This window comes from Streptopelia decaocto (genome assembly GCF_964273445.1).
Source record: "Streptopelia decaocto genome assembly, chromosome: 1".
Lineage (NCBI taxonomy): Eukaryota > Metazoa > Chordata > Aves > Columbiformes > Columbidae > Streptopelia > Streptopelia decaocto.
In genome coordinates this window covers 5177641-5202739 of record NC_138663.1, presented here as the reverse complement: position 1 = coordinate 5202739, position 25099 = coordinate 5177641, and the positions used below count along the sequence as shown (strand labels likewise).

At 46.0% G+C, this 25099-nt stretch overlaps 1 protein-coding gene across 4 annotated transcripts in view; it reads right to left on the bottom strand.

The window, feature by feature from the left end:
* Positions 1 to 351: 351 nt before the first annotated feature.
* The window catches only part of LOC309435220 (store-operated calcium entry regulator STIMATE-like), a 40969-nt gene continuing 16221 nt past the window's right edge, over positions 352 to 25099 (bottom strand). Inside the window, exons 3-9 of one of the 4 annotated variants that reach the window (XM_082043219.1) lie at positions 23913 to 24008; positions 21898 to 22019; positions 11305 to 11417; positions 10115 to 10198; positions 8889 to 9005; positions 1586 to 1798; positions 353 to 1011 (exon numbers count right to left, since the gene is read on the bottom strand). In XM_082043219.1, coding sequence (XP_081899345.1) covers positions 898 to 1011; positions 1586 to 1798; positions 8889 to 9005; positions 10115 to 10198; positions 11305 to 11417; positions 21898 to 22019; positions 23913 to 24008 — 859 coding nt within the window. In that variant the 3' untranslated portion in view covers positions 353 to 897. Of the gene's footprint in view, positions 1012 to 1585; positions 1799 to 8888; positions 9006 to 10114; positions 10199 to 11304; positions 11418 to 21897; positions 22020 to 23912; positions 24009 to 25099 lie in introns of all 4 variants that reach the window. The other 3 variants (XM_082043220.1, XM_082043221.1, XM_082043222.1) reach the window with 3 other exon arrangements.

The following is a 25099-nucleotide window of genomic DNA, read 5'->3' as shown; positions in this document are numbered from 1 at the left end:
TTTTTGAATCAGGTCCTGCAGAGATTTTATATGTTTATTTTAAACTAGGTAAAAGGAAAGTAGTCAACTTCTAGTTCCTGGTAAACACTCACTTTTAAGGTGGCCACTGGGACCAATCTCCGGGTTAGTTCTGGTCTGGAGTCAGCACAGGCTGATGCTGCAGCGTCACACCTTTGCACTGAAGTGGCTCATACAACCCATCCACAGAAACAGAGCTCTGTGATCAGCTCTTCTTCTGCAGGTTTACTAGGTTAGCCCTGCTAGAGGAAGGCAACCTGCTCTGTCAAACTGGTCAAGAAAGACTTCAACAGATCCCCTTCACCCTTTACAGCATTAAGGTCTTGCAAAACATTGAGCACATGAAGGCATTTCAATTATGAAGTGGTCTTAGGTCAAATATTTATTGCATTCCTTATAAAACTGTAAAAAGTGTCAGATCCACTGAGACAATATTCCCAGCTCAAGACATTTAAATACATATTGCAAACCAGTTCTTTTGAGCATTGTGAATATAAAAGTGTCACATTTCAGGTAGTACAGGATGGATTTTTTTTAATTTTCTATTAAAAAAGGAGATCATCTTTTGATTTCAGCCTCTAGCCCTGCCAAAAATTTACACCCAGCTGGCCAGCCAAGGGAAACACAGATCCATACCCCTAACTTCAACATGTACAGGTTAGGGTCAGACAGGCAAAGCAGATACTGCTCAAGCCCATACAGGATGCTCCAACACCATCCCAAAGAGACAACTGCAGAAGGACAGGCCTAGATGAGGCAGGCAAAAGGATCTCTGCAGATCCACGGGGATCGACTGGCATTCCCCACCCTGCCCTTCCTTGGCCAGCTCAAGGATCACAGTGCTGCTCCTCTTCCTCCACCTCTCTCATGTCAGTGTTTTCAGATGACCACTTGGTAGCTGGGCTGCTTCATCTTCTGGTTCGTTCTTTGGAGTCCTGAAATATCCTGGTCACTTTCAGACTGATCAAAATCCATGTCTGGAGAGAGCAACACCTAGAAAGGAGAACAGACAGATGCTGATGGTGGGAAAGTCCTCAGCTCTTCTTGATGCTGCTTCCTGAAGGGGTCAAGCACCCCTAGAGGGATCTGCTGCAAGATCTAATCCTCTCTGGCAGATGGGAAAGGTCTCAAGGTCACCTTGACCATCTTTCCAACAACAGCCAGACAGATGTGGGTGCAGACACCACACTGATCTAGTGTCCCAACCTCGCCCCTCCCCAAGAACACAACAGGCAGCTAAAGCACTGTTCCCCCTGGGACAAGACTCATACATAGACATGAGTGTTCAGGCCAGGCTGCAGCCTCAGTGGAGATGTACAAAAACAACTAGGCCACATATTTTGCAAGCAGCTGTACCAAACACAGACCTTTTCCCAGGCCCCCAGCTGCTTACCATCTCCAGAGCTCAGCCAGGAGAGCAAGCAGAGCTACAGAGTTAGCTTCAGCCATGGCCAGCAAGCTCAGGAGTGCTGCCCTGGCCTGGTAGCATCTTATTTCTGCCTGGCACAGCAGCTCCCAGCTTGATCTAAATTGTGGGGCCCAAAAACAGAGCACTGACAGCTCTCACCAGTATCTCTCCAGGTAAGAAAGCCCATGACTTTGCTGCATGATCAAAAGGCTGCCCATCGCCTCCAGGAACACCTACACTTTCACAGTAGCTAACTTCAGACTCGAAGCTATCAACAGGTTGTTTTGAGCTATAATAACTGGCTGACACCGGCCCGGAGCGTTTGCACGATGTAGATACAGCCACACGTGGGGCATCCTCCAGCCACATCATCTGGAAGAGGAAAAATGCCAAATTTTACTTGGGCTGTGGCTGCATTGACTGTAGAAGAGCTGAAATCCCGTGCCAGCCAGCAGACTGGATAAATGAGCAATTTATATGTTCACAGCCTGACAGATTTTTTGCTAACCCCCATTCTACCCCTTCTTACCTCAAAAACGCAGCTTTGGTCAGAGAAGCCCTACTGTCATTACCCCAACAATAGCTACCTCTTAGCACAGCTGAAGTGCAGTCAACTCTTGTGCTACAGCTTGTGTCATGGCCAGAAGCACTCAGGGGCTCAATCAACTTATGGGATTTCTGGTAAACACTAGCCATTCACATCAGAAACCTGGACAAGTCCTCAGCACCCAACTCTACAGAGAGGCAGAAGCCTAACAGCACAGTCAAGGTCCTCTAGTTTTATGTCTCTACATGAGCAAGACCAGTAGCCCTTTCCCCCTCTTCCACTTGCCCATCACAGATCATGGCTGATGCAGGGACAAGGGCCAGGTACCACAACCAATCCCCTACACACAGCTTATTCCATCAAGGCAGTGTAGACCTCCCAACCCAAGTCTCAGCCCCATCTGACCCCACTTTGCTCCAAAGACTGAACCAACACCCCAGCAAGCCTGCCTGTGCTAACCCACAGCAGCAACCTTCCAGCTCAAAGGCACAAGTTGAGGGATGGTGCATGGGCTAAAAGCCCAGTGTGTCCACATGTGGAACATCCTCAACAGCTCAAACAGTCATGGAGGCCAGGACTTGGGTCTACTGGTGGGTGAAAAATTGGACATGAGCTGGCGATATGCACTTGCAGCCCAGAAGGCAAATAGTGTCCTGGGCTGTATCACAAGGAATGTGGGCAGCAGGTCAGGGAGGTGATTCTGCCCCTCTGCTCCACTCTGGTGAGACCCCACCTGCAGTGTTGGTCCAGCTCTGGGTCTTCAGCACAGGACACAAATGGACCTGCTGGAGAGGGGCCAGAGGAGCCACAGAAACGATCTGAGGCTGGAACAGCTCTCCTTTGAGGAAATGCTGAGAGAGATGAGGCTGTTCAGCCTGGAGAAGAGAAGGGGACAGACTCTTTAGCAGAGCCTGTTACAACAAGACAAGGAGTGATGGTTTTAAACTAAAGGAGGGGAGATTCAGGCTGAACATAAATTATTTACACTGAGGGTAGTGAAACACTGACCCAGGCTGCCCAGAGAGGTGGTGGATGAGCCATCCCTGGAGACATCCCAGGCCAGGCTGGACGGGGCTCTGAGCAACCTGAGCTGGTGAAGATGTCCCTGCTCATGGCAGAGGTGGCACTGGATGAGCTTTGAAGGTCCCTTCCAGCCCAAGCTATTCTATGATTCCTTGGGCAAAACCAGGAGCACGGAGGGGATTAGTCTTATCTGTGGCTATCATTGTGCACAGTGCACTACGCACTCATTTTCACTTAGGCAGCACCACAGCGCCAGTCACCACAGCAACAAAATTATTAAACAGGAAAAACAAACTGCAATGAGTCAATGACTTCAAAGGAGCAAAAGAGCCGCAGGGGAAGATTTCCTCCCCACCCTCAGCACACTACAACCCTTCTGTCTGATGTTATCTTCACAGCAGCACTTCAGACACTCCAAGGATAGCAGTAGGTCAGATTAAGCTCTCTTGTCGTCCTCTCTCTCCCCCTTCAACCTGCACTGGTCTCAAGGAATTTCTTTTGGTTCAAGACACGCACTGGAAAATTTCCACCTCTTCCAAGTGAAGATTTCCTCTGTTTATAATATTAATATTGTGATGTTGAACCTGAAAAAATGGGTGGGTAATTAGTCACACATAGCATTATAAGCTCACTGAACTTTGACAAGCTGCAACAGGCTAGTTTTGGGGCCTAACGAACTAATTTCAGTGGGTTTCAGCTGCAGGCTTAAATCCCCTTGCAGCCAAGCATGGTGATGAGCCCGCACTAAGTGTTGAGCACCCAGACCCATTCAGGCTGCTACCTGCCCACCATGCAGCTCACACAGAGCTGCTTGAGCCAACAGCCCCCCAGTAACCTTTCCACAATTCCCCAGGTAGTTTCATCATAAGACAGCACCTCATCGCTATGACAGTTGTGGGACATACCCTCGGATATGGTTTTTCAAGCCAAACTGCAGTTTGGGAGTCTTCAGCACGAGTTGGACAAGATGCTTCCCCTGCAGATGTGTCCAGGTCAGGATCACAGCATGTTGGTGGCACAGCTGGGAGTGGACCAGTTTCCCAGTCCTGGGACAATGTGCTACTGTCTCACTCAGCAGTCCTCAAATACTTCATGCATTCCTTCTCGCGTCAGGAGGCCAGCAGCTTCCAAAACAACATGGGTCATGCTACCAAAACAGGGCTGCCCATGTGCTCTGCCAATCCCTCCTGTCTGGGGGAAGAGGCTGCCTACTGGTTTGGTAACTCCATCCAAGCAGACCCTTAGATAACCAAGCCATCTCAGTGGCACAGAGATTGCCCAGATAAACCATAGAATCATTTTGGTTGGAAAAGACCTTTAAGATCCCCAAGTTCAACCATTAACCTAATAGCACTGCTGAGAAGTATGACACAGGCTGGAAAACAAGGAAGCACTGGGGACATTTTTATGCTAGCCATGGAAGCCTGTTTGCTTAAAGGTCTACCAGCCTGGTGTAGAGGTAGGAACCATCCCATCATCATCCTGCAACCAAGTTTAGATGAGATACCAAGAGACAGCAGGGCTGACAGGTGGGAGAGTCTCCTTCCAGAGGCACCTCTATGCCCACCTTCATCTAGCATTCCCATAAGGACCACACACCTGTCTGTTTAAAAGCTCATGTTAAGCAACTAGAAAATCAAACTCAGTCTTGTGGTATTCTTCAATACTTAAAAGCAAGCAGCATAGGTACTGGCATATCAGGAAAAGGTTCTTCATCCAGAGGGTGCTGGACACTGGAACAGGCTCCAGGCCTGACAGTGTTCAAGAAGAGACTGGACAATGTCCTCAGACACATGGTGTGAACTGTGGGGTTGTCCTGTGCAGGAACAGGAGTTGGACTCAATGGTCCTTGTGGGTCCCTTCCAACTCAGGACATTCTATGATTCATCAGCATCTTCAGTGTAGGGATTTGCCAAAATCACAACTCCTATGAAGGGAATTGGGACAGGTGCTGAACTCCACACTGACCAAAGGCAGGTCCCCACATAGTATATTAGCTTTCCTCCCAACCTTAAAGTAGCTTCTAGTTTCACACCAATGATTCTCACAAGTACCACTATTATTATACCTATTTTTGCTTTAAGACTTGTCTCTGAAAATGTTAGCCTCCAGAAAAGGAGCAGAAACTCACTTGTTTCCCTTGGGAAAACAAGAAACAAAACAAAAACAAATTGAAAAAAGATCAAATAAAGTATTATTAAAACTGACTTGTTTTCCTGAGTGGAGGAAACAAAGAAATTAGTGATAACATCTAAAGTTTATTGACACTAGCAAGGGCAAGGGAAAAGAGACTCAGGTCAAGGGCAGGACACATGCCAAACATAAATAAGGGCCATGCAGATGAATGCATTTCTCCAGCCTGAACAGCACTGGATTCAGACTGGCACTCTTGAGAGCTCTCTCCATCCCACGAGAGAGAGGCAAACAAGTCACTTGCAGCTCTACTGCAGTGATGGACTTTTTTTTCCTCAATGAGGGTGGTGAAACACTGTCCCAGGTTGGCCAGAGAGGTGGTGGATGCCCCATCCCTGGGGACATCCCAGGCCAGGCTGGACGGGGCTCTGAGCAACCTGAGGTGATGAAGATGTCCCTGCTCATGGCAGGGGTGGCACCAGATGAGCTTTGAAGGTCCCTTCCAGCCCAAACTACTGTATGATTCTACTAAGATGTACCAAGGCAAGGCACAAGTCTGAAACAACAAAAAGCTTTAAAGACTGACTTGGAAGGAATGGTGAGATTTTTGCAGCCATAAGAGTTTGTCCCTTTCAGGGTTTCAGTGTAAGAAACAAACAAACAAAAACCCCAACAAAATGAAGTGCAGCATTTTCTCCATTATAAGCAAGAGCCCGTTGTCACATCTGTGGCTCACCAGAAGAGACTTAAAACTCCCAAGAGGCTGACAGTTCTTTGGTCTAAACTGCAGCCACAGTCAGTAAGTGACATCAGTGGCAAGATTGCTGGTTGCTGGGTTTATTCTTGCTGATTTGCCAAGCCAAGGACAAAGCTGAGCTTTTCCTGCTATCCCTATAGAAAAATCCCAAGTGTGGGTTTTTAACAGGTTAACTTCAGCCCCCTCTTTCCATTCTTTTCCTTCCCCCCCACACCTTTCAAAAGGCAAACTGCTTAGTTCAAGTGAAAATAATGACACTCTCTATTGGCAAGATAGGCAGAGGGTTGAAATTCAAGAAGGCAGCATGATGGGGAGCTGTTGGCGCCTGCTGCTAGACAGCCCTGATGAACCCTGATAAACTGTGGGACACATCAGCCTCAGCCAGCTCTGCCCTGTAGAGACGCTTCTCAGCCCCTCTCCTTTGGGCAGCAGGTGGGGAAGAAATTCCCCCACTTGAACAGGTTATTAGCAGCAGCAATGAGCCCTGCAAACCCTTATTTTCTGTTTTCAAGACTAAATTCAAGCCAGTCCAGCTGTGGTGCCTAGCTAGCCAATAAGATCTTTAATTTATAGCCTAAAAAGCTGACACATGAAGCAGGAGCCTATGGCTACACCTTGAGGCCCAGTGCCAAGAAGCAGAATTGGAGGTTTAGACTGGAAAAATTTCTTCCTGGAAAGGGTTGTCAGGCATTGGAACAGGCTGCCCAGGGAAATGGTGGAGTCACCATTCCTGGAGGGGTTTAAAAGGCACATAGATGAGGTTGCTAGGGTCATGGGTTAGTGCCAGTGTTGGATTAATGGCTGGACTCTGAACTTGAAGGTCTCTTCCAACCAAAATGATTCTATGGTTCTATGGAAAAGCAGGTTGCCCATTTCTGTATTTCCTCATTATCTTCTGTGCTCAGACTTTGTGAGGCCAGAAGCACAGCAACGTGTCTGAGCAGAAAGGAGGCAGTCCCCATAGACTCCTCCAGCTACAAACCAGGCCCCTTGGTAGCTCCACCGCAGCGATAGATCTGAGGGTTTCAAGATGGACAGATGACCTGTACATTGAAGGTCTCAGCAAAAATCTGATGATAAAAGGACTCAAGCAGTTGGAAGACAGGAGAAGCCTTTGACAGCAAGAGCCAGACTATAGGAGTTGTCCCTATCGCTTAAAACAACCCATTTAGGTTGAGCTGCTAGAGAAATCTTTCCTAGTTTCTGGAGGTTAACAGGTATCTTCCATTCAGATTACCCAAAACTGAGCTAAAGGCCACAAAACACTTGCCCCCATCTTCAGCAGAGTAAGTCAGAGGTCCAGCTCCATTTCCATGAAGAATCAGTAACTGCAACACCATCTGTATATCCACAGCATCCACTATTGACAGGACTGGATGCTGCAAGTTTAGGTGGAAAAGAGTTTGGTCTCTCAACTAGAGATGTCACCACCTTACCCTTAGTTCTGACATGGTGTAATTTTAACTGATCTTAAACCTTCAGGAACACAACAGCACATCCATTCAGTAAGTCTGATTGTTACCAACAGCTTTACATTTTAAGCAGACCTCCAAACTACCTCTTCTTTAGAAGTAACACTCTTGGACACCAGGTGCCACTAAGAAACCAGGACTGCACCATAATCTGGGACAACTTCATGCACCTTCAGATCCTAGGTGTGAGTTCCTAGCTTCAATGCACAACTACCAAGACATACTGGGAGCACCCAGTTCAGGCCTTTTTCCCCCCCCTCTTCTCTGCAAAATAACAAAGACTTCTTGAAGATGCCCTCACCACATACACCACTCAAGAAACTCCCTGGGCCACAATGTGTTTCTAGTGACTTTGCCAAGCAACAACTGTTTATCTGGAGGCAGGGCCAGGAGGAGTGACTCACTCATCTCAACAGCTGCTCACATCTGGCTGGTCTTCCTGCCAGAGGGAAGATTCCTCTGACTCTGCATCCCCACAAGAGGTGGACACTTCCCCAGCGCACCCTTGAGCTGTGGAAGCCACGGCTGCTGTGTGGACTGCTGAGTATTAAACACCATTAAACGCTATTACCTCCATGTGCTCTGCAATGTGGCCAGTAATTGTCCATCCCACAACTCAGCAGCACAAGAGCTGAGTTACTCTTTGTAAAAAGAGCTCTCAGACCACAAGAGCTATTTCTATTCTTCCTAAATTCCTTGGCAGAAGCTGCCTCAGGAGCCAGTCTATGACTGCCAGAAGCTCTCTTATCTCAACAGGCCTCGCCAGTGAACTGCAGGATATCAGCAGTTTTCACGTAGCACTTTGAAACCATGTCTGGGTGTCAGGGGAAGGAAGGGAATTCAACCCAATGACTCAGGTTGTAGACTCTGCCCAAAAGCTGATGACAAGCTCAGGCACCACCTGCCCAGCAAACCACACGTTATTAACAAGAACAAAGTCTGCTGGGACTGAGCATTTCCTCCCCCCTGTAACTTTTAAGTGTCAAGCTCACGCAACACAAAATACAGCTTTCTACAGTTAAGGAACCATCATCTGGCTGAAAAAAATACCAAGCTGACAAAAATAGGATTGCCAGTGAGGTCTTGTCCTCAAAAAGGATGCTACCAATTACAGTAAGGAAAGCAAGCTCTTCCAAGCCAAGATTAATTACAATTAAAAATGGGAAAATTGAGAGAGAGGAACCCACCAGCTTCAGCCTGCCACTCCAACAAACCCACACAGGACACTGAAGAAGTTAGCTTATACCCCACAAAATACTGTCATCATCTAGGGCAATATTTCAGCAATACTTTGTAGGCTGCAATGTTGCTCATTGGTAGACAGGGCCAGATCCTGCCAGGAAACACCCCTCTGTTGACCTCAGCTGCAAGCATGAAGAGTTAGTTTGACGTAGCAGGGTCATCATCCACATTCATGGCCCAGATCTAAGCAAAGTGCTGGTACATTGTGTGTTTGTGGTAAAGCACACAGCCCATACCACAAGCTTGCAGTCTGGTCTGGTCTCAAACACAGGACATCCTTGGTCTTACCTGAGATTCCTCAGTTCTCCTAGCCCGAGGAGTTTCTATGGATCCATTGATGCCCAGGGTGTCCTTCTGCTTATATTTCCTCATGATCAAGCTGTCCACAACCCAGAACATAATGGCCTTGGGGAGAAAGAATTTATATGAAAACACTGCAGAGACCAAAGTAATTTGATCAGTTATTCATTCTCCTTTTGGCTTTTCCAGATATACAGCCTTGATCAACCTAATTTAATATCTAAATTAACCCTGCATCAAGTGTACCCGTGGGGGCTGGATGAGTCAAATTCCTGAGGTCCTTTCTCATATAAATCCTATTGATTCCATAGCTGAAGACCCAGGGAAAAACAAAACAAACCCACAAAAACAAAACAAACAAAAAATCACAACAACCACCACCCACACACAAAACCACAACAAAAACAAACCCAAAAAACCCCAAACAAACAACAAAAACAAAACCACCAACACAATAGGCCAAGTTTCAATCAGGAAATAATGACTGAACCAAGCTCCATCCAAGGCTTATCCCGCTCTGTCTGTACCAGTCCCTTGTCAGTTCTTTGAGAACTTCTAATAGGGAAATGCAGCCTGATGTGGCAGAGAAAGGCTGGTAGCAGAGGAAGGTAAACTCAACTTTGCCAATTTTGTATTCACTGCAATACTCATTGAAAAGAGTTCCCGTCTTAGCAGGAATAGCAGGAGGTCATGGGTTACCCAGAATCAGGGGCATGAGGAAAAAAGCTAATCTTTCAAGAGGTTTTGCCAAGATAGTTTTGAGGATACCAATAGTTTTGGGTAACCTGAATACCTTGCCTTGCTGTAATGCAATTTGAAGTCCAGCCAAACATCTAGATTGACAATTTGCCAAAGGCCACCACTGAACAAGCCATCCTATAGGAATTTAAAGGGCTTTGGGACATCCCCATGGCTGTATCTTGCTGCTGGGATGCAGCCCTCAGCTAACAAGCCTCATCTTTCCTCAACAAGCTAAAGCATCAGCCCCTCAGCATCTTGGACAAATGAATGGGAATTAAGACCACGGCAGGGCAGCAGTAACAGATTTGTGTATTCGTGGCAACAAATCCATTTGTTTCCACTACCCTCCACCCTGTCCCAGACACTTCAATTGCTCAAAGTTGCCTCAAGCCAGTTCCTGTACATGCTCCCCATTGAGGAGGGACCACAATTTCCAAACCACCCCACCCAGCGCTTGCAGAGGCATCACTTACATTGACTATAAAAGGCACAACAAACATGACCAGGATGAGCTCCAGCTGGGGGTTTGGGATGTAACCCAGGAGGATCTGCTGAAGCTGCAGAGAACAAAGCATTCAGAAGCATTATTTGCACAGCTTTGCTGTGAGATGTTTGCTACAAACTGGTTGCCTTCTTATACCAGCAGTCTCCTAGCTAGTGCTCCTCAGCCTTTAACCCAGCTGTTATTAATAGAAAGATTACATGGGCTATTCCTTTAGCCCAGCTGCCAAACACACAGCTTTGCGGAGAGTGAGAAATAAGTAGTGCTATTCTTTCAGTGTAACTACCCATGACAACAACTGGTGGGACTTTCCTTGGCTCCTTGGAGCCCAGCTGCAAAATAAGGACACCAGCAATGCATGATAAGCATGGAGAGATACCCAGCAGCACCTCTGGATCTAGCAGTGCGTGCTGTGGAACAACACATCCATTTCCCAGGCTGACCACTGTAGACTACTGGGTTTGAAAAATAAGTCCTGAACAGGAACAGATAACTGCTCACAGATTTCTGTAAACAACTCCTCAGTGACATCAATCTGTCAGATACTAGGTACTATGTGTAAATGCACTCAAAACTGGAGTTTCCCATAGACTTCCATAATTGGTTTTTACAGCCACCATACCTACCTGCCACCAGGTAGGTGGCTACAAGTGCCATAGGTTATTTTTATTTTTTAAAAGAGAAACTCATTATGAACTCAATTACCATTGCATAAACTACCATACAGAAGCAGCTGGGGTGTGGAGGAAAGGGCAACATACTACTCAGACAATTCTTTCCAAATTAATCTCTAAGAGTCCCGCACTGTTTATGCATGGGATCACAAAACACCAGCATGAACTGACTTGATGAGAGAATGTAGAAATCCTCTGGCAGAATGGAAGTAGCTCAGTTGCCAGGCCACCCCATTTTATCCTTCCAAAGATGGAAAAGAAAGTTAAAGAAGCATCTTATTCCACTAGCTTTTGAATAGCAAGAGAATGTACCCAACTTATGGAAGTCATGTTTCCCCAAACTGAAGTAACAGCTAATGATTACAGAGGGATGTCAACAAGTCATAAGGACTAAAGACCTGCGATGATGAGGACCATTAATAAGGCAAAGCTGACAAGAAACAAGCCATGACAGCTGTGGCTAGAAAAATACAGCTCAGGAGCTTACCTTTGTCCAACCAGGGATGAGTAGGACAAGGCTAATCACAGTCTTCTCAAAAACCATTATCAGCAAGTAGAGGATACACTGGCCAATCCAGGCAGCAGCTTGTGGAGGGTCACCTGGGAAAACAGCATATTAAATCTGAGACGGAAGACAAGGGGAGACAGCCTTGCAGAAAAGCTGCCTCATGTTTGATACCTGAGCTTCCACATTGCAAGTTTTGCAGTGAGGCCAAGACTAGATACCAAACTTAAAATTAGCAGAGAGATTTTTCTACCTGTAGTTGTGAAGCACATGCCTGAGGTAGAAAGGTTTGAGGTCCCTGCTGGGTCTACATGTCATTACTCCACTGAAGATCAACCCATACCAAGATCTAAGCTGAAATCTTTCTAATTTTTAAAAATAAAATAAAAAAAAAAGTAAATCCCACTTGTACTAGAGAAAATTCAGAAGACTCCCATCTCTTATTAGTTGCAGCTCTTTGTATCTTTTCAAACTGATGTAGAGAAATAAACATGGAAAGGCAAAAAAATGCACCCACTTTCACTTGTGCAGACTCCCTTATCAGGGCAGCTCTTTGCCTTTCACACTGCAGTTGTGCTTTTGAATTAAACTGGGCTATAAGCAAGAGAGTTCTCCCTCATGAGACGTAGCATACACCACTGGCCTTTTGTTCTAGAAAATCATTCTTTTTTTCTACTCCTTTTGAGGCTAATTATGAAATGGAGATGGCAACTAATCAGACTCAAGGTTAACCTGAAGGGCAAGCAAGTAACAAATTTCAGACATCACTTAAGTCACATCTACCTTCCTTGCTAATGCTACATGCATTTACCTGCCTCCTGTCCTCTCCATTCCACCAGCCTGCCTCTGAAATCCACCACCAAGAACTCCCCCATTGCCTGTCCTTCCTCGATCAACAGCTTTGCTGGAGCAAAAGTCCTACAAGTGTCCTACAAGGCAGGTAGTCACTTTCTGTAAAAGGGGAGATTCACATCTCTGGCTCTGCCTGAAGACCCAAAATTCCCCATGTTTATCCAGCAACCTCAGCACTCACAAACACTCCTGGGCTCTCAAGGGCCACAGCCCAGTAGCATTCCAAGTGCTTAATGGAAAAGCCATTCCTGGTAACTCCAAGGAGACTGGCTCAACTTTTATGAATCTTTGGGGGAAAGGATGCATGGCCTTGGAAATGCAAGCTTTCCCTCTCTTTCAGCCACTGATGGGCACTACCAGTATCCTTCTCCTAGTGTTGAGCTACTTTGAGCTTGATAGATAGAGTTATTTGAGGGGAGGAAGCTCTACTTGTGCAAAGGGGCAAGTATCCCATCTCATCAATGCATGGCCCACTAAAATCCTTTATACAGGGAAGGTTTGCTCAGAAATCTCAGCATCCCACTCAAATAATTCCTTACAAGCATGTACTGCTTTGGGAAACTGGTCATTTAGCTTGCCCTTTCTCTGGTACCCTTTTATAAAGGTATCAGTGATTTCATTTCACCTCAACAAACCTAGAAGAGTTCACAGACATGGGTCTGCCCGATTTTTTCCTCACCCTTCCAGTGGATAGGAGCAGGTCAACAGGAGAATTTTGACCAGAATGGGAGACTGATAGTCTCTTCTGAATTAAAGCTAATCCCAAAAGCAATCCACAAGACAAGATGCTTCTGGAGTGACAACCCTCTTTACAAGGAGCAGTCAGTATCCTGCACACTCCTCTATGGAAAACAAAACAAAAACCAAAACCAAACAAATCAACAAAGAACCCAAAAAACAAACCAACAGCAAAAAAACCCACACAAAAAATCCCCACAAAACCAACAACAACCACCACCATTAAGGACATCACCTGCTATTTGCTCCCTGCCAAGCCTTACCAACCCAGTTGCCAGCGAGTCTGAAAATTTCTCATTACCATTTTTAATTCAAGAAGCATAAAATTTCAGTCCTAAACAGAATTATTTTATTTCTGCTGATGAAGTGATCGGCTGGTTACGTGATACTCGCTGTCTGAGCAAGAGACAGGCTCCATCGCCCCAGGTTTTAGAGCAATTTACTCAAAAAGAATCAATGCTAATTAAATATGAATGTTTCCAGTGGGGCACTCACCAAGTAATAAGTAAAAGCATATTTGTATTGTTAACAATGATAATGGTACCATATCTATTACATGTGCTTGCCTCAGCCCTCTGTAAGCACCCTGCCAGCTGGTTATCATCTTCCCAGGCCCATCGGAATATCTCAGGTCTGCAAAACTGAGCTACAGTATCTGGCTTAGGAAAGCTGCAGTATTTCCTCTTACCACTTGAATATAAAGATAACCCCTGGCAACACTTATTTCCAGCATAATCAGGCTGGAATTTGGAAGAGAGAAGCCAGCCCACCATGAGATGCCAATGCCCGATGTGTGGTCAGATGGCAGCGGAATGGGAGCTCTGCCCCGCTTTTCTCAGCACAATACTGTTCAGACATGGGAGGGGAACACAATACCAGTAGTTTACAACAACACATTTATCCAAACCCATTATGCAAACCACAGAGACCAGCAGCACATACCATGACTTACTAAGAGCTGGTATCCAACCAAGCCCAGCTCTAAGGGGATCTGCTTCCCAACAAGGGAAAAATAGATTTGCATGCCTATTTGTCCTTATTCTGCCATTTGTTAGCAATGCACCAAAACATTTGCATCATTGCAAAGCTACGGCTAAGAAGTAGAGGCGTCGAGCTAGCATCTCTACACCACAGACCTCAGAGTGATCACCTTGCAACCCAGCTTTTTAATTGCTCAAGCTGTGATGGAGAAGGAAGCAAAGGAGGAGAAAAGGAAGGACTAGAAGGGCAGTGGTGCAGAGAGGCTGCTCGAGCTGGGAGGAGAGCAAGCAGAGTGCCAGACCAACTGGCAACCGCACAGAGGGAGGGAAGGAAGAGGGAGCCAGGAAGGTTACGTGTGAGTGCGACCAGCAGAACCTGCAGAGGATTTCAGAAAGCGCACATCTCTGCTCCCTGGCAGGCAGCAGCTTAATGGGTGGTCTGCAGAGGAGACAGGAGCAGTGTTAGAGGTGGTTAAAGGCCAGTGTCAGACAGGCTTTGGTCCTCCTGAAGCATAGACGGCCTCTCCCACTACACTCGGCAGCCTAATTATCTTTGGTACAGGTTAACTATAGTGGGGTTTTTTGCCCCATATCCCAAGACTGACTAGTTATCCTACAAACCCCCAGGTTACCATCACCCATCTGAGCTCCGAGTACAAACAAAATAGGAAAACAAACATCCACTGTGTCCTTCCTGCATTTGAACTCTTTCCCTTTTGCTCTGTGTTGTCAGCTGTGCTCCATCCCCCATGGGGAGACAGGACTAACACCCACAGCACTCTTCGCAAGTTTGCTCTTTCATGCTGAAGTCGTGATGGCACTTGCCAAATACTCCCCCCTGCTGCCTCAGCTTTCCCAAGAAGCAACAGCAAGTTTGAGATCTCACTCAAATACCTGCTCCTGCACACCCTTTTGGGGATAGGCAGTCACTACCATTCATCATCACAAACAGCTACAGTTCTTAATTTCGTACACTGTGCACTTGGCATCCCTAGCCCTCAACAAGCCATCTTTACAGACAGGTTTTGTTTAACCAGGCTGATACACAGACATCAGGAAAATCAACCAGCTACTTAGCCCATGCTGGGCATTGACTTGACCACGTCTCCAAGGTTAATAGCTCCTCACCCAAGTTAGCCATCAAATTGCTCTTCAAGTTTTCTTCAAGCCTGATAACCTTTTCTCCCTTCCCTAGAGAACAATTTTTACTGTGCAAATGCAAGATCCCACCTAGGGAACCCCGCTTCTCCAAGACCAGAGGCCTGCCCCAGTCAGGCTAGCTTCACTGGTTATGTTTGCAGGACACATACAAGTATACAACAAGCAGGACAGACCTGCACCCCTTACTACCCACCACATCCCACCTGTCAAAGGTGCCTCCATCACAGCATGGAGCTTCATATATTCATATTTCTCACTCTGGTCTTCTCTACATCACCTACAGGAGATGCTGTCAATCTCTTCCACAGTTAGAGGGACACCAGAACTTCTTACTTGTCCAGGGTAGACAGTGGAAAGTTACGGAAAGAGACCCAAAGGCCTATGCAGAGGACACTGTTTTTCAGCCTCTTCCTCCTGTTCCATTCCGAGCTTTGTTTGTGGACTATGGGATGAGATGTTTCTGTACATGAATCCATCCTGAAGCACAGAATTAGACAGGACTTAATTTCCACCCCTTGACAGAAAGATCAGAGGGTATCTCCACAGTTACTTTTGACTGCATCTTGGTCTCCCAAGGACAGGAGGCTGCTCAGTACCAAAATAACTCAGGATAAAGATGAAAATGAAACAGCAGCGTGGTACACAGGGCTGCCAGGATGACTTCAGCTATAAACTGACAGAGGCTCGTTTCCTCTTCACCAAGGAGCTAATCTGGTTGTTCCTTACCTCTGCAGGTTTGAAGTCACACAAGGACCATTGATCCACCTCAGAGTGGCCATCATTCAAGTCTAACTCACCACTAACTGTGACTAATGTCAGTAACATACAAGTCACCACCTACTGGCATCTCCTGAGGGAAGAGTCCCTTTGGTGTGGTCCCTGGACAAGCCCATGAGACAGACTGGCTGTATCTCCTCCTCCCACAGTTAGGAATCAAGCCTGGAAATCTCAAGCTGATCCTAGCTAACCGTGCACCTCATTTATGTGCTGTTTCCCTACAACAAGATAATCAAGGGTATCCTCAGATGCAACTTAAGAGCTTTAATAGACAAACTGTGGTGCCCCACTTCAAGGACTGGAAAGGATTCTTCTCACATCAAGTGTTTCCATTTCACAGATCTAGGTCAGTGCTTACAGGACTGTTTCTGCCATGCAAAATTGCCAGCCAGCAAAAAACAAGCTGCTACCTGGATATTAAATAATAACAATAAAAAAATAAAGAATAGATGCTCTCCTCTTTATTGTGTTCAGGGATTCCCATTCTTTGTAGTAGAGTGAGTAACAGGTCCAAAGGATCTTTGCAGCCTCCACATTGAACCTGGTAGGAGATTACATGCATCATGTTCCCTTTGAACACTTCCAGTTTCTTGTCCCCAGTCACAGAATCACAGGATGGTTGGGGTTGGAAGGGACCTCTGGAGATCATCCAGTCCAACCCACCTGCTAATGCAGGGCCACCAGAGCAGATCACACAGGAATGTGTCCAGGTGGGTTTGAATGTCTCCAGAGAAGGAGACTCCACAACCTCTCTGGGCAGCCTGGTCCAGGCTCTGGCACCTCAAAGGAAAGAAGTTTCTCCTCATATTCAGATGGAACCTCCTGTGCCTCAGTCTGTGCCCGTTGCCCCTCATCCTATTGTTGGGCACCACTGAAAAGAGTCTGGTCCACCCTTTTGACATCCACCCTTCAGATATTCATAAGCATTGATGAGATTCCTTCTCAGCTTTTCTTCTCCAGGCTGAACAGACCCAGCTCTCAGTCTTTCTTCATCAGAAAGATGCTCCAGACCCCTCACCTTCTTTGTAGTTCTCTGCTGGACTCTCTCCAGTAATTCCTTGTCCTTCCTAAACTGTGGAGCCCAGAACTGGACACAGCACTGCAGATGCAGCCTCACCAGTCCTGGCTGGAAGATCACCCAGGAGATCTCAGCTCTACGCAGTGACTCTACCACCAGCCTCTCCTTTTACCTTAGTGAACATGCTTCGCTCAAATCTTCTAACAGCTATCTCCCACCCTAATAGAAATAAATACCCTCCTTCACCCAGAAGATGCACACACCACATTTTAGACAATTCTCCTCCAGCAGTATTGCTGGTGCTCCCCACCCCACCAGCAGCAACACCTCCTTGGTGCAGACCTGGGACTCTGGTTCCTGCAGCAACATCACACAAACACACGTGTCTCCTATTCTGTTTGTGCGTGGGAGCCCAACAGCTCACAGAGCAAAAGCAGCACTGCTTGAGGTATTTGAGTTGTTACCACACAACAGGATTAGTTTTAATCCAGGCTGTCCAACATACCAAGCTGTCAGCATAGCCCACATGTTACTGCCAGACAGCTTTATTTAAGGTCTTCTGGGGACTGTGTGTGCACAGAGTAGGTAGAAAAAAGCTTAACCACAGCCAAAGCAGAAGGCTGAAGAGAAACGAATATTTGAAAGAACTGAAAGTTGCACTGGCTGACATGCTAGGGATAGAAAAATAAAAATAAATAAATAAAAGTAATTTAAAAAACCAAAACACACCACAAACTCTTAAGAGATACTCAAACAGTACCTTCAAAAATCAAAGGATGTAATTATCATTTTGGGGTTGTCCTATGCAGGGACAGGAATTGGACTTGATGATCCTTGTGGGCTCCCTTCCAACTCAGGACATTCTATGATTCAATGCCAAGTACAGAGGAGGCTAAGAGCAGGAAAACACCTGAATTGCACAGAAGTGCTCACTTTGAGGGCAAAAACAGGTTTTCAGACATCAGGACCCGATCAGCAATTACACTGGTTATGGGCAGGACAAAGCAGCATCAGAGCAGCCAGATGGGTCCAGTGGACATCTCAAATCCCCTGGCATGTTCTGTATCTGAACTACAGGAGAGCATACAGATGGAATCAGTTCCCAGTTTGCAGTGTCACACCATTGCTCTGTGTCTTTGGTCCCTAGAGATACCGCTCTTGCATTGGGGCAAATACTGCTGCAATCAGCCAGATACAGGAAGGTTCAAAGCTTTGCACCCTTGCTCAGAGCAGGGGATGTGACCACACACTTCACCAATGAAGGATGATCTTCAGTTCTCTCCTTACTTTTCCTCCCTGGTCCTGGAGGTGGAAAGACCAAGCATGCTAAGGAAAAGCACAAACCCTCAGGTTAGAGCTATTTTCAGCCTTATTTCCTCAAGCATTAGCAGCCAGCTCCCTTGGCTGCTTCAGGACATGGGAACATTTGTTATGGAAATTTTGTACAACATCACAACAGGGCCAAAAGCAGCCTACACAGGTCCTCAGTTAAACTCAGCAGCTGGCACAGAGCATATTCGCTTATAATTCTGACCAGCAGAGTTCAACAGGCCACTAAACAGACTTTAGAGGCCTCCAAGAGACATGACTTTCCATTTCCAGACAGTGAATGAGCACAAAGCATCAAGCTCAGACTAGTCAGTGACTGCAGCCACAGTCACACATCAGTCAGCATCCAGATGGGCACCCAACAAGGCATTTTCAAGCAAGAATGCCCTCTCACCCCCCATCATTTCTTAATGTGCCTCTTCAGCATTATACTTGCATATTGCAGAAACCATATGTTAATGCAAATTCACAGTGTTCACTTACCTAAAAGAAATACTCCAGCATTTCTACAGTAATATTTTAAAGTTATTAGACACAACTGCAATGCCAGGACACTGCAGCCATCCAGAGGTTCCCTCTAGGGAGCTTCTTATTGCCAGGGGAAGGGGTGAGGGAGAAGAAGGTTGAGGCAGTTTGGAAGTGGAGCACAAAGCTCAATCAGGCTTCATCTGCACTCTCTGCCTCCAACCATTATCCCCTCTTCTCAGTCTGTACAGACCCAGCACACCTCCAAGATCTTGGGTATCCACCTCCCAAGTCCTTTACAGCTCCAATTCTGCTCTGCTCTCCTGCCTGCAGAAGTCCCCTACATGGAAAGCACCTATAGACAGGACCTGCAGCTACCCTGCAAGAGCAAATGGTGCCCAGAGCATTCGCAGAGTTTGTTATCTTTGAGTATGTGTACGGCAACCACCATTCTCCAAAGCCTACTTGACCCCAGATGGAGAATAAACCTCTCCAATCTTTGATCTTTGAAGCAAAGCTTCTGCAGAAGCAACAGCAACCTTTTAAAATGCAGTTTCCTGTGCTTCAATGCAATCCAAGGAGTAATCAAGAGTTGCTGGACAAAGATGGAGGAACATAAGCATATAGGAGCCTTTGACTCTCCACTAGCTAAGCCCTGGGTCATTCCTGGCTGCAAAGTCTTTGGCCAAGAGCTCAGGCACAAGAGAGGCTGATCTCAGAATGGGCGTTTCCTCATTTGAAATACAAAAGTAATTGATTTTTCTAAACACTTCTGGACAGCTGGATGGTTAAAATAGTAGTGTGGATTTAGCTGCTTTTCCTTTTCTTTGCTTCTCCATCAATGCAGCTATTACAGTCACACAGGGAGCACCACCCAGGGCTGTGGAGACAGCGGTACCAACAGCAGAGCAGAGGGACTGCTGGAGCCAAAACCAAAGATAACTGCAGTTTGCATCTGTTCCAGGGATGCAACCAAGAGCTGGGGGATCAGAAAGGAAGCTGTTGCAACAGAATTTTTTCTTTTTTTTCCCCTCAGAGACCATGCAGGTAGATAGTACTGGCTACACTGGACGAAGACACAACTGTTCTTTCCTGATGGTTGGAGCAACAGCACTCACCACTGTCCACAATGTGGATTGTGTGCTTTTCTGCCCTTCTTCCCCTGCAGGACTGCAAGAGATGCTTCTGCTCCTCAAGAGAATTGAGGAAAGCAACAAAGTCCGGTACAGCAGTTAGATCAGAAAATGAATCATATTTTTGGACCCTGTATCAGACTGGACAAAGTTTATGAGCGTCTTCCAAACCGTTTTGGAACTTACTTCCCACCCAAGATGAGGACAGCAGTGTTTTGCTTCCCTAGCCCTGCAGCAGGATTGCAGCAAACACACCATTTGAGTCATACCTAACTTTTCCATCATGGTCACTCTGCCCAGAAACCTTCACCAAGAGCAGCGCTGAGTGGATGAGATACTTAATCCTCAACTCAAGAGCTACATTCAAGCAACAGCAGAAACTTTTTTGTTAATGAAAGCAAGACCTCCTCAGAGGAGCGAGCCGTCTCTGTAGTCTAAGCCAGCCTTCATGAGGGGCCAGCTACAGCTCAATGGAAGCTCATTACTGCTCTGCAAGGTTAAAGCAAGCTGCCAATACACTTTAACATTTCCTTGCCTCTGCTCAACTGTAGACGTGGCATGTGAAGATGAAGCTGTGCCCTGGGATGGCTGCAATTTGGCTTCAAGCCCTTGTTGCTCAAAACCAGGAAAAATGCAAGCTCCTGAACCAAGAATACTATTTAGCAGGGCCTGTTATGACAGGACAAGAGGTAATGGTTTTAAACTAAAGAAGGGGAGATTCAGGCTGAACATAAATTATTTACACTGAGGGTGGTGAAACACTGGCGCAAGCTGCCCAGAGAGGTGGTGGATGCCCCATCCCTGGAGACATCCCAGGCCAGGCTGGACGGGGCTCTGAGCAACCTGAGCTGGTGAAGATGTCCCTGCTCATGGCAGGGGTGGCACTGGATGAGCTTTGAATGTCCCTTCCAACCCAAACTATTCTATGATTCTAAGAACATCTGAATTGCTCTGCTGTCTCATCTGAATTACTTTAGCAATCTGTACTTGGCTCCTCAGCTCTTTCAAAAAGAGCCATTAGAGGAAAAAAGGCAGTCCCCACCAAACACATGCTGTCAGAATGCTGAACCTGCTCTGGAGACCACTGCAGACTTTAAAGCCACTATCAAGCTTGACGAGAGATTGTCCTGCCACATCCCATCATTTCAACCCATCTGTTGTCATCTCATTCCTAGTCTGTAGCTGCTCATGCTGTCCCACAAACCAAACCATCCCCTTCATCCTGTGCTATGACCCATCACACAAGCTGAACAGGAGCCTCAGTAAGAGCTCTCAAGTCAGTGGGGTCTCTACACTAATCCCGGTTTGGTCCAAGTTTCACCAGCTCAGTTATCAGACCAGCTACTAAAAATACAAAGGAACAAGAACGGACTTAACGATTCAAGTCTTAAAGGTGGGAATGTGATTGGTATGAATGGGATGTATGTTCTAAAGTAAGACTGAATTCTTCTTTATATTAGATATAACAAAATAGGCAAAGGGTTAATAATTCCCTCTCTAGCAACCAGGAACAAGCTCTGCTCTTTTTGAAGAGAAGTGCTACCCTCTAGTGGGCTTTGCTGAGAAAAGCTTTTCTGAAACTTGGTCCATCTCAAGGCAGGAACTGAAGCAGAGAGGGGGGCCAAAATTGGACATACCTAAAAGTGGTGTTTTGTTTTAAATCAACTGGCAAATCCCACCCCAAAACCCCACAAGTCATTTGAGAACTCACTTTTGGGGCCTGGCTGCGTCCTACTGATGCCTACTACAAATCCAGGTAAACACAAACAACCCCATGTTCTGAAATGAGAAGCCAGGAACCCACCCTCCCAAAAGAACCCCCCAAAAATCACCACCTCAAACACCTTAGTTTATCATACCCATGTCCTGGGGTATATTGTCCATCCAAGAAAACATCCAACCTTTTATCACCAACCTGCTCCACTCATGTGTGCTCAGCAGAGTTATCTGCGACCTGGTGATGTCCCAGCATTTAACACACTCTGTGAGCTCCTTGGAGAAGGGACAACAGAAGCAGCTGTTTACCTATTTTATCCCCAAATGATATTTTCTGCCATTTACTCCTTGCCATCCATAGCTGGGAGCAAACAAGCTTCCTTACTGCAGAGCGGTTGACACCTACCATATTCTCCAAAGACCAGGTACGTGGACTTCTTCTGCTGCACGATCCAGGAGACAACCTTCACACCAAGCCAGATCAGCAGCATTCCCAGCGTGGCATCAAGGATGAAATTAATAAGGTAGCTAAGAGCAGAGTTAAAACAAAATTATCAGGTTTCAGTTGTGTTCTTAAGCCTTATTCAAAATATTTTATTTCAATATGAGAATACATAAAAAAGCCACAAGAACATAAAAATCCCCACTTAACAGTCCAAACTCACTTCCTTTCTCTTTTATTGGATTTTCCTATAGCCTTACGAGCAATTTCTTAGTTTAAAAGGCTCAGCAGAGAAGGGAGCAGGCTCCAGCAACCTCTGACATTGCTTATTTATACAGCATTAAATACTTCCCAGGTTAGCCTTGCTTAAGGGTGACCCCCAAAAAGAAGGCTTTCCATTTGTAGCATCTTTTGTTCTTATTAGGATGAAATCCCAAGTTTCAGGGAAGCAGAACCAAATGTTTTGGGAATTTCATACAAGAAAAATGGAAGCTTCTTGGACACCACAGCTGCTCTGCAAACTGTGTAGCAGAAGAGCCAAAAAGTTCATTTGATCGAGCAGCTGTGAGAGGCTCCTGTGAGCAGAGGAAAAGGTCTTGGAAGAGGTAACAAGCCCCGGCTCAACAGCCGCCATCTCAGGGACCCCAAAAACCTCTGGTTTGGGGCCCCACTGCAGATCCAGGAGCTGAACCCATCCCTACCAGGAGATCTGGGCCTGATGGGTTTGCTCTGCAGTTTTGGGTATTTAAGCCTCACTAGACAGAGCGCCAGAATCAGGAGAACTGCTGGGACCTTCTGGGGATTGCAGGGTCAAAGCTCTAATCCAGCACTTCGTATTTTAATGAACTCCAGAGGCTAAAAAAAAAAGTCTCAGACTAATGTTTTCTGTCCAGTTTTCCATTACTGGAATATTTTCTGTCAAATCAGGCCAGATTTCAACAGCATGAAGAAACTACCAAGCACGGAGCGTCAGGAATGAACATTTCCTTTTCCAGAACTTGATACGGCCTCTGAATAAAGACACGGAAAATAACAATCTGCTTCTGATATCCATTTTTAAAATATGACATTAAGTTTTTCTACATCCAGAGGCTCATTACAAGCTTATTACAGTTTCCAGCTGCCGAAATCAGAGCACTCTGGTGGCTTATACCACGCAGGACACGTAGCACATGAGCCTCAGAGCCCAGGGTCAAGGCTGCAGAGTTTTAAGAAAAAAGCAAAGGGTACAGTATAAGCACTAAGGGGTTTATTTTAAAACAGTGACTGTTCAAAAAAACCACACCATTAAGTCATTTTAGAGGTTATACTTAGCTCCAGTCAAACTTGCATCTGCTTAAAGAAACATATCAAGGTGCAGCGCTTTTATATATAAAAGGGAGATAAGCCAGGTTTTCTGCAGCATTTTGAAGCCTAGAGGAGTTTCTCAAAACATGATAAAGTAAATTCTGAAACTAAATTGGTAGCTGCAAAGTGGCTGGTCTGAAATAAAGGTGGCAATTCTACACTAAGTCTGAAGTCTGGCTTAGAACTACAGGAATACATATGGTGGGTGCAACTGAATATCAGCCCCTCAAAAAAACATCCTTGTGCTCAAAGACCTTCACCACACAGTGAGAAAAGCATTGTCAATAACCCTGTGAAAACAGCCAAATTGCAAAGTTTGGTGTTCTAACAAACAATATAATTTAACAATTATAATTGCAAGGGGCACCACTGCGTTATTTGCTGCAACTTTTTGCAATGTATATCAAGGTGCTTTCAGTAATTAGAAAAGCACAGTTGCACTTCTTCACCTCCAGACCAGCAGACTGCAAAGACCAGAAGACAACCCCAGACCCTGAAAATAAGCTCAGCATGGTTTATCCCCACATAGCACTTCGAATGGCTCAGTTTCCACCGTGCATGACATTTCCCAACAGGCTTGTGTCTTCCTTTTACAAATGTAGGACATCAATGCAAGCACCTTGTGCACTTACAGTGAGCAAGGGTCTTCTTCAGTGAGATCTGACAGAAAAACGTTGGCAAAGTGGATGAAGAGGGCACCTATTGCTTGCTTGGAGGTATCATAAAACCTGGAGGAATAAAAAAAACAGGCAAAAAGATCTGTGCCCTGGAGCACCAGCCACCACACAAGTGATGGCCATGAATGCATCTGCCTTACTCCAGGATGTATTAATGATGCTCAAGAAGTTCTACATGGTGAAAAAGAGCAGTTTGGCTAACTCTAAATACTTAAGAAGAAAAGATACCACTTCAGCATGTGGCAACTCTGCATTGGAGATCTATGCCTGGACATGAGGAAGAAATTTTTGATTCTGAGGGTGGCGAGACCCTGGCCCAGGTTGCCCAGAGAGGTGGTGGATGCCCCATCCCTGGAGACATCCCAGGCCAGGCTGGACGGGGCTCTGAGCAACCTGAGCTGGGTGAAGATGTCCCTGCTCATGGAAGGGGTGGCACTGAATGAGCTTGGAAGGTCCCTTCTAACCCAAATTATTCTATAATTCCATTTACTGGCAAGTTTCAGCCTACATCAAAGGGCAGTTGGCCTTCCAGTACCCAGCCCAGCCTCAGTTTCTCCAAACAGCAGTACGTGCAGGGAAGGCATTGAGCTATTTAGGATTTTTGCACCCATCCACAGGGAACTGGATTGAACTCCCGAATTAGAGAAAGAACCAAACTGAGAAGACTGACGTGTTTTTCATCACTAATGTCAGGCTGGCTTGGCTACCAGCTAACTGTATGCTGATCCCAACCACCTGCACACCTCTCAGCGGCCCATAAATCCTTCAGTACAGGAAAGTTCAGAGAGGTGTCTAAAGCCAACAGCAATACCCAGCTGCGTCACAACAACACACAGGTAAATGTGTTGCCTGGTCTGTGCCTGAGCTGAGGGACAAAGTGATTAATTGTATTTAAGAATAAAACTTGACCCTGGCTGGGAGACAGCCCATGTGCAGGTGAGCCAGTAGATGAAAGAAGACTATAACCTATTGGTTCAGTCATTTGCAGTAAAAACAACCTTCTTTGGAAGAGCTGGGCAGGGAATTTTGCATCTGGGGATCACCAGCTACTACATGGAGGTTTCCTTGAGAATTAGCAGCAGAGCATTCCATTTAACAACTAAATACCATGTAGGACATTCAGACGGCCTAGAAGTTGTTAG